Source organism: Perognathus longimembris, chromosome 1, assembly GCF_023159225.1.
Source record: "Perognathus longimembris pacificus isolate PPM17 chromosome 1, ASM2315922v1, whole genome shotgun sequence".
Lineage (NCBI taxonomy): Eukaryota > Metazoa > Chordata > Mammalia > Rodentia > Heteromyidae > Perognathus > Perognathus longimembris.
This window is the reverse complement of record NC_063161.1, coordinates 53,958,944-53,974,403: the sequence shown is the minus strand read 5'-3', so window position 1 is coordinate 53,974,403 and position 15,460 is coordinate 53,958,944. Positions and strand designations below refer to the sequence as shown.

Sequence of the window (15,460 nt, the reverse complement as noted above, 5' to 3'; positions counted from 1 at the left end):
TCAGGCCCAGAGTCCAGTCCCAGGACTGGCAAAAAACAAACAAACAAAAAAAAAAAAACCCAGACACAAAAAAGGCCAGGTAGAAAATATTTTAGATTTTAAGGGGGATATAATCTATTGCAACCAGTAATTCTACTGTTGTAGTGTGAAAGCAACTGCAGACAGTCCATACATGGGCATGGCTTGTTCCAATAAACTCTATTTACTAAGTTTTGTTTTACTTGAAGTGTGACAAATGCAGCTGACAAACTGAGTTTTAAGTGTTATACTTATCTTAAACAGATTAGTTCCTACGCATGATGGTCATGCTTTCACTCTTATTCTGCATCCAATCTTCATTCCTTTGGACTTCATTCACTTTGGACTTGATGAGTTTGCTTTTATGACTATATATTATACTGTAATTAATATGGTTAATTATAATAACATAATGATTTACAATATGCTTTATGATTATAGGGATTTTTTCTTTGTAAGTTTTTCTTTGCCTTAATTAGACAAAAATCCAAGACAATAAATAGGTCCTCTGTTATCACCCCTAGACTCTGTAGTGTACATAAAGTCAAGGTGATTCCCATAACACCATTTTACATATGCTTCCTTCACTTGTTTTCCTGACAGGTGGCTATTTGCACTTAAGGCACATGAACCTTTTTGTCCAGGATTAGCACTTACTTGGAGAATATTTCAGCAATAGCTGATGACTTGTTCTTGTTGACTAGAGAAAGTTCTCTGGCTGTTACCCTTAATGATAGCGAAGTCCATTGCCGTCTGTTAAATGGAGTTGATTCCATCTTGACCACAGATATACCGAAACACCTATACAATAAAGAAAGTCAGAAAATTAGACAAAGGAAAGGACTACCCAGTATCCAAGGACTGGCAGCAGTGAGGTAAATGAGGGAGCAGAGAAGCAAGATGAACAGACCAATCTCATCTACCAGTTCTGTGAAATCTTGGTCAAATGAGTCAATATCTTTGAATTGCAGTTTCCTGTAAAAAGAGAAGGTTAGAAGAGATAATCTCTAAGGTCGCTTCCAGATGCATCATTTTATGACTGATCCCACTGTGCAAACATTGATTGGCCTTTCTCTGAACTTAAGTCTGTTCCAAAGTCACATTTGGATGGAAATCTTCCCCTCTTCTGAATTTCATCCCAAGGGAAGTACAATCAGCATCTCAGTAATCAAGTCCAAATTAGGTCCTACCCACATCCAAGTATCTTTTGGCTGCTCTCTCTCCTCAAAGTCCTCAGCACTTGACTTGTGGCAGAAAGCTGGGGGTATTACATGGCATAATAAGAAAGATCAAGGGCTTAGGGATGGGCAGACCAGTGAAATTTTAACTCTGATACCCTAAACAAGTTATGTAATTTGGGGGCTGGAAGTGTGGCTCAATAGAAGAATTCCTAGTATGAATAAGGCTTTACATTCAATCTCCAGTAATGCTAAGTAAATAAAATAAGTGTTTTGTTTTTAGGTTTTTGTTTTTTTTTTTTTTTTGCCAGTCCTGGGGCTTTGAACTCAGGGCCTGACCACTGTCCCCAGATTCTTTTGCTCAAGGCTAGTGCTCTACTACTTGAGCCACAGCACCCCTTCTGGCTTTTTCTATATATGTGGTGCTGAGGAATCGAACCCAGGGCTTCATGTATACCAGGCAAGCATTCTACCACTAGGCCATATTCCCAGCCCCCAATTAAATGTTTTGTTTTTTTTTTCAACAAAAATCATGCACTCGGGGCTGGGGATATGGTCTAGTGGCAAGAGTGCTTACCTTGTATACATGAGGCCCTGGGTTCGATTCCCCAGCACCACATATACAGGAAATGGCCAGAAGTGGCGCTGTGGCTCAAGTGGCAGAGTGCTAGCCTTGAGCAAAAAGAAGCCAGGGACAGTGCTCAGGCCCTGAGTTCAAGGCCCAGGACTGGCCAAAAAAAAAAAAATCATGCACTCTTTTCAGCTTTAGTTTCTTCAACTGAAAATGAAGGCAGTACCTGTCTTTCTAGGGAATTTAGTGTAGAATTAAAAAGATAATATGTTCAAAGCACTGAGCATATTATAATAGTCTGAAGGACATTTGAAGTATGATATGTTAGCATTGGCTGTTATTGGAGCAGTTATTTTTATAAAATCTTTTAGCAACTAGGAAAGTACAGTGTACTTGAAATTCAGGGGATAAAGCTCTACACTTGGCATTCACTGGTGGCTCATGCTTATTATAATCCTACCTACTCAGGAAGATGAGATCTGGGGATCACAGTTCAAAGCCAGCCCAAGCAGAAGAGTCCACTGGAAGTGAAGCTATGGCACCAACCTTGAGCTAAAAAGCTAAGGGACAAGACCTAGGCCCTAAGTTCAAGCCCCATAATGAGAACAAAAGAAATAAAAACAGGGCTAGGAATATGGCCTAGTGGTAAAGTGCTCCTTGCCTCATATACATAAACCCCTGGGTTCAATTCCTCAGCACCACATATATAGAAAAAGCCAGAAGTGGTGCTGTGGCTCAAGTGGTAGAGTGCTAGCCTTGAACAAAATGAAGCCAGGGACAATGCTCAGGCCCTGAGTTCAAGCCCCAAGACTGGCAAAAAAAAAACACCCACAAAACAAAACAACAACAACAAAATAAAAACAATGAGGGGCTGGAAATGTGGCTTAAAGGTAGAGTGCTTGCCTAGCATACACAAAGCCCTGGGTTCAATTCCTCAGTACCGTATAAACAGAAAAGGCCAGTGCTCAAGTGGCAGAGTGCTAGCCTTGAGCAAAAAGAAGCTAGGGACAGTGCCCAAGCCCTGAGTTCAAGCCCCAGGACCTGCACCAAAGGGGGAGGGGAGCAGGTTGGTAAGAAGGATGACTTCAGTGTTAGACACATGAGAGATATTCATAAGAGAAGCTTAGCAATTAAGTAACCAAGTCTATTTTTATTCAGTAAGGGTACTGGGCCACATAAAGCTCCACTTATTCTTCCCAAATAACTAGCTAATTTGTATTAGAGGTAGAGTTGTTAACACTCGGTTCAGAGTCCTTTAGTCAGACCAGGTGGATTAAGGTGGGACAATTTAACTATCTAGTGGGTAACTTAGGGTCTGGAAGATAAAGATCTCTAGGACAAAGGTCCTTGCAGCTAAGCAGTGACTCACTAGGAAATTTGGCCCAAGGTATCTTCTTCCCCCAGGTATTGCTTAAGTTGAGGTCAATAGCTGCTCCAGGAAGCCAGTTCTAATAAATTCATTTACAGGCTCACCTGACAAAGGGAATTGTCCCTTAGAGACCAGGTGGGGACAAATGCAAATAAGAATCACCACAATCAGCGGCTCTCCAAAGCTACTAATGATAAAAGCATGTCCTCATAAAGCCCTGACTTTGCTCTTCCCTTTCTTTTTTCCTCCCCCACCTCTCCTGACATGATTACTTGAGCAAGCAATACAGATGGCTCAACACACAGACTTACAAAACACATCCTACAAACATACTTTCACACTCATTAAGAGAAAATGTAATTCATAAGGAATACTGTCAAGCTATACAGTTTTTCCACCATAAACTCTTTACAACTTCAATGTTACAAGGTAAAAAGAAGGTTAGAAGGTTTAAATGTTAGAAGGTTTAAAAGAAAAATAACCACAATTTCATGGAGTACCTCCCCTTTCCCACAAATCATAGTTATAGGGTATGATAGCAGGTACTCAAAGACTGAAATAGGAGGATGAAAATTCAAGGCAGTCTGAGCAATTTGGCAAAACACTGTCCCAAAATTGAAAAAAAAAAAAAAACTAGAACACTAGCTTTATAAGCAAGACAAGACCCTGATTTCAACTTTCAGTATCACAGGGGAAAAAAAATCCAGAAATGGACAACCATAAACTTTCAAGATATAAAATGAATTTCAAATAAAATCTATATGAAATATGATAGAGTACTGATGTTTGTTTTTTTTTAAAAAAACACATTTAAGTTTTTTTTTGTGTGTAAAATTCACACATTATTGAAAAATGTTTTGGAAGTTACATTTCCAACTTTTCTTTTTCTTTTTTTTTTTTTTTTTTTTTTTGGCCAGTCCTGGGCCTTGGACTCAGGGCCTGAGCACTGTCCCTGGCTTCTTTTTGCTCAAGGCTAGCACTCTGCCACTTGAGCCACAGCGCCACTTCTGGCCGTTTTCTGTATATGTGGTGCTGGGGAATTGAACCCAGGGCCTCATGTATGTGAGGCAAGCACTGTTGCCACTAGGCCATACCCCCAGCCCCTCTTTTTCTTTTTTTTGAGACAGGGTTTATGCTGTCCAGGATGTTTGAATTCACCCTTTTTAACCTTTTTGGGGGGTTGTATTAGGTTTTGAACTCTGCTTGCTAGGCAGGCACTTTTACTACTTGAGCCACATATCCAAGCTCCCACCCCCACCCCTATTTTTTTTTTTTTTTTTTTTTTTTTTTGCCAATCCTGGGGCTTGAACTCAAGGCCTGGGCACTGTCCCTGGCTTCTTTTTGCTCAAGGCTAGCACTCTACCACTTGAGCCACAGTACCACTTCTGGCTTTTTCTGTATATGTGGTTCTGTATATGAGGTGCAAGGCAAACACTACCACTAGGCTATATCCCCAGCCCATTCAAACCCTTTAAACTTCATATTTTCAAAGAATTTTACACTTATATAAGAGTTGCAAGGGTAAGTTTTCACAATCTTTCATCTAGTTTTATCTCATATTACCAAAGTACAATTATCAAAACTAAGAAATTAACATTAGTATACCACTAATTATGGATTTTATTTAAATTCATCATATCTTGTCTTTAGTTACCAAGTCTTTTGCAATGTATGACAGTTCTTGTTGAAATGTTATTATTTTTTGTTTGGGTTTTTGGCATTAACAACAAAAAGAATTGCAGGGGGAGGGGAATGAGGGAGGAGGTAACAAGTTGGATAAGAAATGTACTCACTGCCTTACATATGAAACTGTAACCCCTCTGTACATCACTTTGACAATACATAAATTAGAGAATTAACTGATTCCAGAGCTGGGCAAGAAAAATATAAGATGAACTAAAAGACAAGCAAACAAAAAAAATTTTAGACAATGTTTTGGGGGCTGCTAGTGTGACTCAAATAGTAAACTATCTACCTAACAAATACCAATACTGCCTCCTGAAAAAGTATTATGTTCTGGGCTTGCTTCAGTAACTCAATTTTTAAAAGCTAGTCCAGCATTTATGAAACCCTGGTTTCTATGCCCAGCATTGAGGTGAGTGTTTCTCAAATAGATCCAGTTTATAAAAATTTCCATTTTTCTTTAAAGTTTTCTTTTAGGACAAGGTCAAGCTATGTAGTTCAACTGGCCTCAAACTTGCTAATAGTGATTTTCTATTTCCCTTATCCTCACTACATTTACTTACTTATTTATTATGCCCATAGTGGGCCTTGAACTCAGGATCTGGGCACTGTCATTTAGCCTCAAGGCTAGTACTCTTACCATTCAAGCCACAGCTCCACGTCTGGTTTTTTGCTGCTTAATTGAAGATGAGAATCTTATGGACTTCCCTGCACAGACTGGCTTCAAACTACAATCCTAAAACCTCAGCTACCTGTGTAACAAGGATTAGAGACAGGAGCCATCTATGCCTGGCCTCAGTACATTTGTTAGCTAGAATTCTTTTTTTTTAAATTGGCTTATATCAGCTATAAAGGGGAAGATTTCATTGTTACATCACCAGACATTTACACTATATTCGAATCAATTTCACCCTGTCTATCACATTTTCTATATCCTTCCAAGTAATAGCATCCCCGGTAGATTTCCTTGTTCTGTTTTCATAGTTGCAAACAATCTATTTAGATACTATTCAATTTCTTTGCCCTTCCAAGAACATCATCCTCCTGTTAGTCCTCCTCCATCCAAGGTCTATTTCTTTTTTTTTTTCCTTTCCATATTCTATTGATCATAAGTTTTTGTTGAGTTTGTCCATACTACTCTCATATATACTTGCAATGTGTTACCCAGTTTTCACCCCCTTTCTTTTTCTATTCTTCCCTCTCTTCCTCCTGAGTATTAAGTGGAATATCTTTTTTCTCTTATTTAGCCAATATTTTTATTTTTATTAGCATAGACTCATAGGTATTTATTAATTCCCTAGTTACAAAGACAAATTGAGCATCCCTAATCCAAAAACTGGGAGTGAGAAATGCTCCAAAGTACAAAAATTTTGAGTGCTCACATGACTCCACAAGTGGAAAATTCCACAACTGAGCTCAAATGACAAGTTACAGTCAAAACACTAAACATAGGCAAACTAAAAGTACTGGGTAAAATTCTTTCAGGATGTATGTATGAAATGCATATAAAATATAAATGTTTCATGTTTAAACTTGGGTCCCATCCCCAAGATACATCATTACATGGATACAAATAAGTCAAACAAAATTGGAAACAGTTCTAATCCAAAGCATCTTGGATAAAGGATCCTCTACCTACATTACAGTCTCATTACAGTTTCTCATACTACTCCAGCTTTGTTTGAAGATTTGTCAGCTTTATCCAACTGTTCTTTCAACCTCCCCCCACCTCTCTTTTTTTCCCTTGAGACAATCTTACTTTATATTTGAGGCCAGCCTCAAATTTATAATCCTATAGTCTTCTGAGTGCTGGGATTGTAAGCTTGCACCACCATGCTCAGACATACTGATACTTCTGATTACAGCATTCCCTCTGTATTTGTAACTTCATTCTTTGATAGTAAAAAGTCTAGTCCCATATTAACTATAACCTCTAAGAATAAACCTAGAATCTCAAGAATTATGACATTACCAGTTTATCTTCTGTTACTATGCCATATACTTTTTCATTTTACCTGTAGTCACTCTACTCGCCTTTTAAAAAGGCAACTGCAAAACTATCTTCTTCTTCTTTTTTTTTGGTTGGTGGTGGGCCTTGGACTCTGGGCCTTTGCATTCTCCCTGAGCTCTTCAGCTCAAGGCTAGTGCTCTACCACTTTGAGCCACAGCACCACTTCTGGTTTTCTGGTAGTTAATTGGGGATAAGAGTCTCACAGACTTTCCTGCCCGGGCTGGCTTTGAACCACAGTCCTCACATCTCAGCCTCCTGAGTAGCTAGAATTACAGGCCTGAGCCACCGGCACCCAGTGAGAAGCTACCTTCTCACAGAACCCTTTCCTAAATCTGTTTCAGCTCTGCTTCCTAGTAGCACAGATGACATCCACTATCTTTTCATAACTCAAGAAATTATGCCTGGTAGATTCCTCAGGTCAGGTCAGAGGATAGATCTAGTTTACTTCTTTGCCCACATAGTACATTGCTTTCTAAATAAAAGGAACTCCATAAATATGTCTTGGAAAGAGATTGCATGAAGCTTTAAATTTTATCAGAAATACAATTACCATGGAAAATGTTGTTCATGAAGTTCCGAGACTTGAGAAAGCATATGTTATTTTTCCGAACTGTGAATTATCCATTAGTTTTAGCTTATTCAAACTCTTGACATAAACTCCTGGCATATGAAAAAAGTAAAATCACTAAGTAACTTCAAGCTGGGTGTGGTGGTGCATGCCTGCAATCATAGCCATAGGGGAGGGGAAGCAGGAAGCTCTCAACTCAACCAATAGTTGTAATAGTTGAGTGTGGTGGTGTGTTAAAGGCTGAGATCTAATCTGGTGGATTTCTGCTCCTGGGCAAAAAAAAAAAAAAAAAAAAAAAAAAAGTGTATGAGATACAATTTCCATAAGGGGTGGTGGAGCTTGCTAGCCATTCCAGCCACTTCCGGAAGTGTGAAATAGGAGGATCTGCCTCCAGGCTAGCTCAGGCAAATAATGAAATCCTATCTCTAAAGTAACTGGAGTAAAAAGAGCTGGAAGGTAAGTTCTAGCAGTAGAGCAACTCTGAGTTCAAATCTCAGTTCTTAAAAAGAAACCCCTACAACACTGGATATTGTATATATGCTTATCTGAACTAGGGAAGGGAAAGAAAAATGAGGGAAGGTGTAACAAATAAAACAAGAAATGTACTTGCTACCTTATTGTGTAACTGTACCCCCCTATGTATATTAATTTAAAATAAAGAAATACACACAAACCGATTCAAAACTTCAAATACTATAATATACATAAAAGGCTCATTACTTTAGTATTTAGAAACTGCAGACATGTTGGAATAATCATTGCCACTATTCTTGAAAAAGCCTAAGTCAGTTATCTGTAGAAACTGTGTAAACATTGCAACATTGACCAAATTCCAAGAAGTCAACAAAAATGTAGAATTTTTCCTAAAACAAAATCACTTCAGTAACCCATGATCCCTTCAACAACATGTGATCCTTTAAAAGAAAATCTCTATTCAAGATTATTTTGTGATTTTAAAAAATACTACAATTGAGCTGGGACTATGGCCTAGTGGAAAAGTGCTTGCCTTGCATACATGAAGCCCTGGGTTCAATTCCTCAGCACCACATATATAGAAAAAGCCAGAAGTAGCACTGTGGCTCAAGAGGAAGAGTGCTAGCCTTGAGCAAAAGAAGCCAGGGGCAGTGCTCAGGCCCTGAGTTCAAGCCCTAGGATTGGCAAAAAAAAGAAACAACAAAACAACAAAACCCCCTATAATCAAGGTGCAGCTCAAATAGTAGAGCCATGGCTCAGCAAGTGTAAGACCCTGAATTCAAACCCTATTACCACCAAAAACAAAAGCAAAACAACAACAACAACAACAACAAACAAAAAGAAAAACAGCCAGGGCACATAAGAACAATTAAAAAGAGACCATATAATTGAAAACCAATTTCATTTTTGGAAATTGCTCACCAAAGAATCATGGGATAAGTTTGAATTTTCAAAGCAATTTTCACTACAAATTTATAAACCTTCACCTTTACTGATTTACACTGTACCATTCCAGGGTAAAAGATAGAAAAAAGCTAACAGTCTCAAATATATTGTTTCCTCCTTCTGTCTATGTCTGAAGAAAAATAAGTATGCCAACTTTCCAACTGGATTTTTTTCTTTGTGCTGAGAATCCATCCTCAGGTTCCAACCTGTTAGGCAAGTACTCTAGGAACCATATCCCCAACCCCGAGCTAGACTTTCCTCAGGTGTCATATAAACCATTGATTAGAACTTCTTTATACAATTGTTTTTTTTATGTTTTTGTTTTTGGTTGTGGGGCTTGAACTCAAGGCCTGGGCACTGTCCCTGAGTTTCTATTGTTCAAGGCTATCAGTCTACCACTTGAGCCACAGTGCCACTTCTGTTCTTTTTCCATCTATGTGGTACTGAGGAATCGAACCCAGGGCTTCATGCATGCTAGGCAGGTACCACTGTGCCACATTCCTAGCCACTGCTCTACCACTTTGAGCTACAGCTCAACTTTGTTTTCTGTGGATACTTGGATGTAGGAGTTTCACATACTTTCCTGCTCAGGATTTGAACCTCAATCTCAGCCTCCTAAGTAGCTAGGATTACAGGTATGAGCCACCAGCGCCCAGTTGTTTTTGTTTTAAATGGAACTCTGCCTATTTCTCTTCTATTTTTTTCTTTTCTCCTTCTTTTCTTTTTTCCCCGCTTTTCTCTATTTGGCAATACTAGAGTTTGAACTCAGAGCCTTGCATTTGGTAAGCAGGCACTCTATGACATGAGCCACTCCCTCCAGCCCTTTTATGCTTTCACATTGGTTCTCCTGTTTTTCCTGGGGCTTGCCTCAAAACATGATCTTTTTGCCTATGTTGGGATAACAGGCATATACCAACAGGCTCAGCTTATGGATTGTGAAGGGTCTTGGTAACCTTTATTTTTTGCCAGTTCTGGGGCTTGAACTCAGGGCCTGGGCACTGTCCTTGAGCTTCTTTAGCTGAAGGCTAGCACTTGAGCCACAGCTCCACTTCTGGCTTTTTCTGTTTATGTGGTACTGAGAAACTGTACCCAGGGCTTCATGCATGCTAGGCAAGCACTCTACCACTAAGCTACCTTTCTAGCCCTTGGTAACTTATTGCCTAAACTAATCTCAAACTTTAATCCTACTGATTTTGGTCTGGAATTATAGGCTGCAAACAGTGTTCCTTTTCTATCTTTTACATCATTCTCAATTATCTCACAGAATCCGTTTTCTTTCCCTCCACTGTTCACAGACATTATTTAAGGGCCGGTTTCTCTCCTCTCCAATTGGGCTTACTCTCAAGTCACCTTTTAGGACAATTTCTACAGTGGCATTGTGAACCATGACCATATGCCTCCATTTGCCTAGCAAGCGCAAGGCCCTGAGTTCAGTCCTCAGCTCAGGGCAAAAAAGAAAAAGAAAAGACAAAATAGGAAGATCAAAGTCCACTCTGGCCCATATTAAAAGCCAGACCCTATCTAAAAAACAAAAACAGAGCAAAAAGGGCTAGGAGACTCAAATAGTAGGATGCCTGTCTCGCAAGTACAAAGCACCTGAGTCCATGTTCCAGTACCAAACCAAACAAAACAAAAAAAACTGGATTCCAGGTCCTATCTCATGATTCTGATTCCTCAGGTCTGGAAAAGGGCCCAAGAAGACCCCACTTTGACAATAACTGTGAAGTGACTAGTCAAGGTTTCTCCATTCAATGAAGTTTAAAGCACTGCATTAGAGGGTTTAAAAGCTATATGTACTCTATGAAATACAGGAAAAGAGCAGCATAAAATATTTTACATATTCCATTTTGAATTTTCTGTTGACATTCAAATTTTCCTGTGTAAGAAAATAGGCTCCTGGGCTGGGTGTGTGGCTTAGTGGTAGAATGCTTGGCTAGCACCCATGAAGCCCTGGATTCAATTCCTCAGCACCACATAAACAGAAAAGGAAAAAAAAGAAAAGCTGAAAGAAAAAAGCAAAAAGAAAAGAAAATCAGCTCCCATAGACCACTTAGTGGTAAAGTGCTTGCCTAGCATGCATGAAGCCCTGGGTTCAATTCCTCAGCACCTCATATCCAGAAAAAGCCAGAAGAGGCACTGTGGCTCAAGTGGTAGAGTGTTATGTTAGCCTTGGACAAAAGAAGCTCAGGGACAGTGCCCAGGCCCTGAGTTTAAGACCTAGGACTGGCAAAAAAGAAAATCTGGGAGCTGGGAATATGGCCTAGTGGCAAGAGTTCTTGCCTCATATACATGAAACCCTGGGTTCGATTCCCCAGCACCACATATATAGACTATAGAAAACATCCAGAAGTGGCACTGTGGCTCAAGTGGTAGAGTGCTAGCCTTGAGCAAAAAGAAGCCAGGGACAGTGCTCAGGCCCTGAGTCCAAGGCCCAGGACTGGAGGGAGGAAGGAAGGAAGGAAGGAAGGAAGGAAGGAAGGAAGGAAGGAAGGAAGGAAGGAAGGAAGGAAACCTGCTCTCCTTAAAAGTAGCCTATGAGCCAAATACGGTTTGAACACCTGAGCCTTCTGATTAGGAGGATCAGACAGAAGGATGGGGAATTTGAGGCAATCTGGGTTACATAGTGAGACCCTGCCTCAAAAATAAACATATAAGTGAAAAAGATTTGGACCAACAGAATCTGGGACACTGAACTTGTAAATTTCAGCTGCCTAATTTGATGCCTACCATCTAGGTTTACCTAGAACTTCCCTGTCCAGACAGCACAAAATCATTGTGTAGACCAATGACTCATGATATTCTTTCTTCCTCTAGCCTGGTTTGCTGCTGAGTCTAAAATGTTGCTTATGAAAAATATGCAAAGGAAAGTGTTTGAATAGGAATTAGATTTTATTTTTATTTATCAGACATAAAATAATTTGATTTTATTTTTATTTGCTGATCATGAAGGCAGCTATAATCTGTTGAGATGTCAAAGTGAAAGCAGGGAGGCAACAGATATGGCCTCTGATCTAAACCCTACCACTAATTAGCCATATGAACCTGAACAAGATACCTATCTGGACTTTGCCTTCTTGTATAAGATGAAGAGTTTACAATAGTCTAGTGTTTTGTTTTGTTTTTAAATGCAGATTACAATTGGTGAGTTGTGAAATTAATTTCAATAGTCAGAACCAGAATGTTTTTTGTTTTTGCAGTGTTATGGATTGAACCCAGGCCTCCCACATGTTAGGCAAGAACTCCACCACTGAGTAACAACCTAGCTCCTTTGTTTCAACCGAAAAACAATAGACGGCATCAGGCAATGTCAAACTGCATCACACACACTACAGGTAAATATGCTTTTCTCTTTGCTTGTCCTGGGGCTTGCACTCAAGGCCTAGGGTCTGTCCCTGAGCCTCTTTGTGTTCAAGGCTAGTGCTCTACCACTTCAGCCACAGAACCACTTCTATGCTTGTTTTTGTTTTTTGTTGTTGTTGCTTTTTTGAGTAGTTTATTGGAGGTAAAGAATCTCACAGGGGATGGGAATGTGGCTTAGTGGTACAGTGCTTGCCTAGCATGCATGAAGCCCTAGGTTCGATTTATCAGTACCACATAAACAGAAAAAGTTTGAAGTAGCACTGTGGCTCAAGTGGTGGAGTACTAGCCTTGAGCAAAAGATGCTCAGTGACAATGTCCAGGCCCTGAGTTCAAGCCCCAGGACTGACCAAAAAAAAAAAAAAAGAGTTTCACAGGACTTTTTCTGCCCAGGCTGGCTTTGAATGTCGATCCTCCTGAGTAGCTAGGATTACAGTTGTGAGCCAGCAGTGGCCAACTTAAATATTCTTTTATAAAGCTTTTGTTTTCTTTTGGAGACAGGGTTTTGCTATGTAGCCAAGGTTGGACTAGAACTCCTGCTTCTGTCTCCTGAAAGATTCTAAGATTACCAAGTTTCAGTTATTTATATATATGTAAACTAGGTAGGAGTGTAAATTAATTTCTTTCTTTCTTTCTCTCTCTCTCTCTCTCTCTCTCTGCCTCTCTCTGTCTCTCTCTTTGCTTTAGTTCTTTCATGCTGGGTCTTTATGTCTTGGCAAGTCTGGATTATTATCCTCTATTTGTACTTCCCACATGCATATACCGCCAACCTATCTTTCATTGGGTAAGATAGGGGTCTTGGGCTGGGAATATGAGCATGGTGCACAGCTGTAATACCAGAATTTGGGAGGTGGAAGTGGGAGGATCTCAAGTTAGAGGTCAGATTGGGCTAGTGAAACCTTCTTTTTTTTTTTTTTTCTTTGAGATTATTTTTTATTTTTGCCAGTCCTGGAGCTTGAACTCAGGTTCTAGGTGCTGTCCATGAGCTGCTTTTGCTCAAGGCTAGCACTTTACCACTTGAGCCACAGCAACACTTCTGCTTTTTCTGCTGATGTGGTGCTGAGTAATTGAACTCAGGGCTTCATGCATGCTAGGCAAGCACTCTACCACTCAGCTACCTTCCCAGCACTGTGAGACTTTATCTCCAATTAACCATCCCCAAACCGAAAGTAGAGCGGTGTCTCAAAGTGGTAGAGCACTGGCCTTGAGCAAAAGAGCTCAGGGGCAGTGTCCAGGCTCTGGAGTTCAAGCCCCATGACTGACCAACAAAAACCAAGCCCTTGTAGTGAAACCTTCTTTCAAAAATATACACACAGGGGCTGGGGATATGGCCTAGTGGCAAGAGTGCTTGCCTTGTATACATGAGGCCCTGGGTTCAATTCCCCAGCACCACATATACAGAAAATGGCCAGAATTGACGCTGTGGCTCAAGTGGCAGAGTGCTAGCCTTGAGCAAAAAGAAGCCAGGGACAGTGCTCAGGCCCTGAGTTCAAGCCCCAGGACTGGCAAAACACACACACACACACACACACACACACACACATATACACACACACACGAAAAATCAAAACACATGTCTAATACAAAAACCTAGATATGAATGTTCATCAGCATTACTCACATCCAAAAACCTGTGACTAAACCAAAAGTCTACAAAGTATGGTATATCCCCAATGAAATATCATTCTGCTACAATAAAGTGATATTACATAGTATAGCACAGATGAACCTTGAAAATACTCCACTTAATGAACAGCCAATCATAATCCATGTATTTTATGATCCTACTTATATCATAGGGACAGACAGTAGGTTAGTGGTTGCTACGGGAAAGAAGAAAAGAGACTGGCTGCTAATAAGTATAGATCTATGAAGTAATAAAAATTTAAAACTGGGGGCTGGGGATATGGCCTAGTGGCAAGAGTGCTTACCTCGTATACATGAGGCCCTGGGTTCAATTCCCCAGCACCACATATACGGAAAATGGCCAGAAGTGGCGCTGTGGCTCAAGTGGCAGAGTGCTAGCCTTGAGCAAAAAGAAGCCAGGGACAGTGCTCAGGCCCTGAGTCCAAGCCCCAGGACTGGCAAAAAAAAAAAAAAAAGTAAAACTGATTATGGAGATGGCTACACAACTCTGAAAATATCCTTGAAAACCTGAATTACACACTTAAAGTAGGTGGATTACATGGCATGCAAATTAAATGTAATAGAACTTACTTGAAAAAATTATAGTTTAGGCTGGAATGTGGCTTAGTGGTAGAGTGCCTGCCTCGTATGCATGAAGCCCTGGGTTCAATTCCTCAGCACCACATAAACAGAAAAGGCCAGAAGTGGTGCTGTGGCAAGTGGTAGAGAGCTAGCCCTGAGCAAAAAGAAGCCAGGGACAGTGCTCAGGCCCTAGGCCCAAGCCCCAGGACTGGCAAAAATAAACAAACAAACAAACAAACAAATAAATAAATAAATAAATAAAATATATTAGTTTGGGGGGTGGGGAATGTAGCTCAGTGATAAGAGTCCAGGCTGAGCATGGAGAGACCTAGAGTCAATCCCCAGTGCCTAAAAAACAAGTGAAACTAAAGAAGTAAATAGTCTGAAAATTAGGGAAAGCAAAGTCAGCAAACTAGCTGATGAATGATCACTGAGGGTCACTGGAAAACTCAGTGCCCGCCTGACAGGACTAACATCACCCACTTTCTCACTACGGTTACTTGGAGGTCAGATTATAGAACAGAAATACAGCTAGTTCAAATTCTGATTCCAGGGCTCTCTAGATATACAGCAACTTCTGGTGCTTCAGCTTCCCCCTATGTAAAATAAGAATAAACTTGCCCTACAGGATGGTTTTAACATAAAAGGAAGTAAATGTAAAGCAGTGCCTGACATATTGATTGAGGAAAGACCTTGATGTCTTGATATATAATAAACATTATTCTAAGAGTGAAGTCAAGAGAATAACATACTTGGGCTTAGTTTGTGTGTATGTCATAGTGTCTTTTTTATTGTTATCATTAATTAGTAGTACAAAGGGATTACAGTACATGAGTCAGGTTATGAATACAAAATGCTTCTTGGACAAAGTCACCCAATCCTTTGTTCTCCATTTTTCCTTCCCTAGTCCCTATACTTCCTTACATAGATCATTTCTTTACATTATGTATGCTTACCCCTCCTCCTTCCATTCTATCATAGTGTTTTTTGTTTTTTTTTCTTTGCCAGTCCTGGACCTTGGATTCAGGCCTGAGCACTGTCCCTAGCTTCTTTTTGCTCAAGGCCAGCACTCTGCCAC

General features: G+C 40.1%; 1 protein-coding gene across 4 annotated transcripts in view; it reads right to left on the bottom strand.

The window, feature by feature from the left end:
• Positions 1 to 15,460, bottom strand: part of Lima1 (LIM domain and actin binding 1) — a 119,619-nt gene that overhangs the window by 77,155 nt on the left and 27,004 nt on the right. For all 4 annotated transcript variants that reach the window (XM_048364653.1, XM_048364666.1, XM_048364658.1 and 1 more), the window contains exon 2: positions 676 to 819. In XM_048364653.1, coding sequence (XP_048220610.1) covers positions 676 to 794 — 119 coding nt within the window. In that variant the 5' untranslated portion in view covers positions 795 to 819. The remainder of the gene's footprint in view (positions 1 to 675; positions 820 to 15,460) is intronic.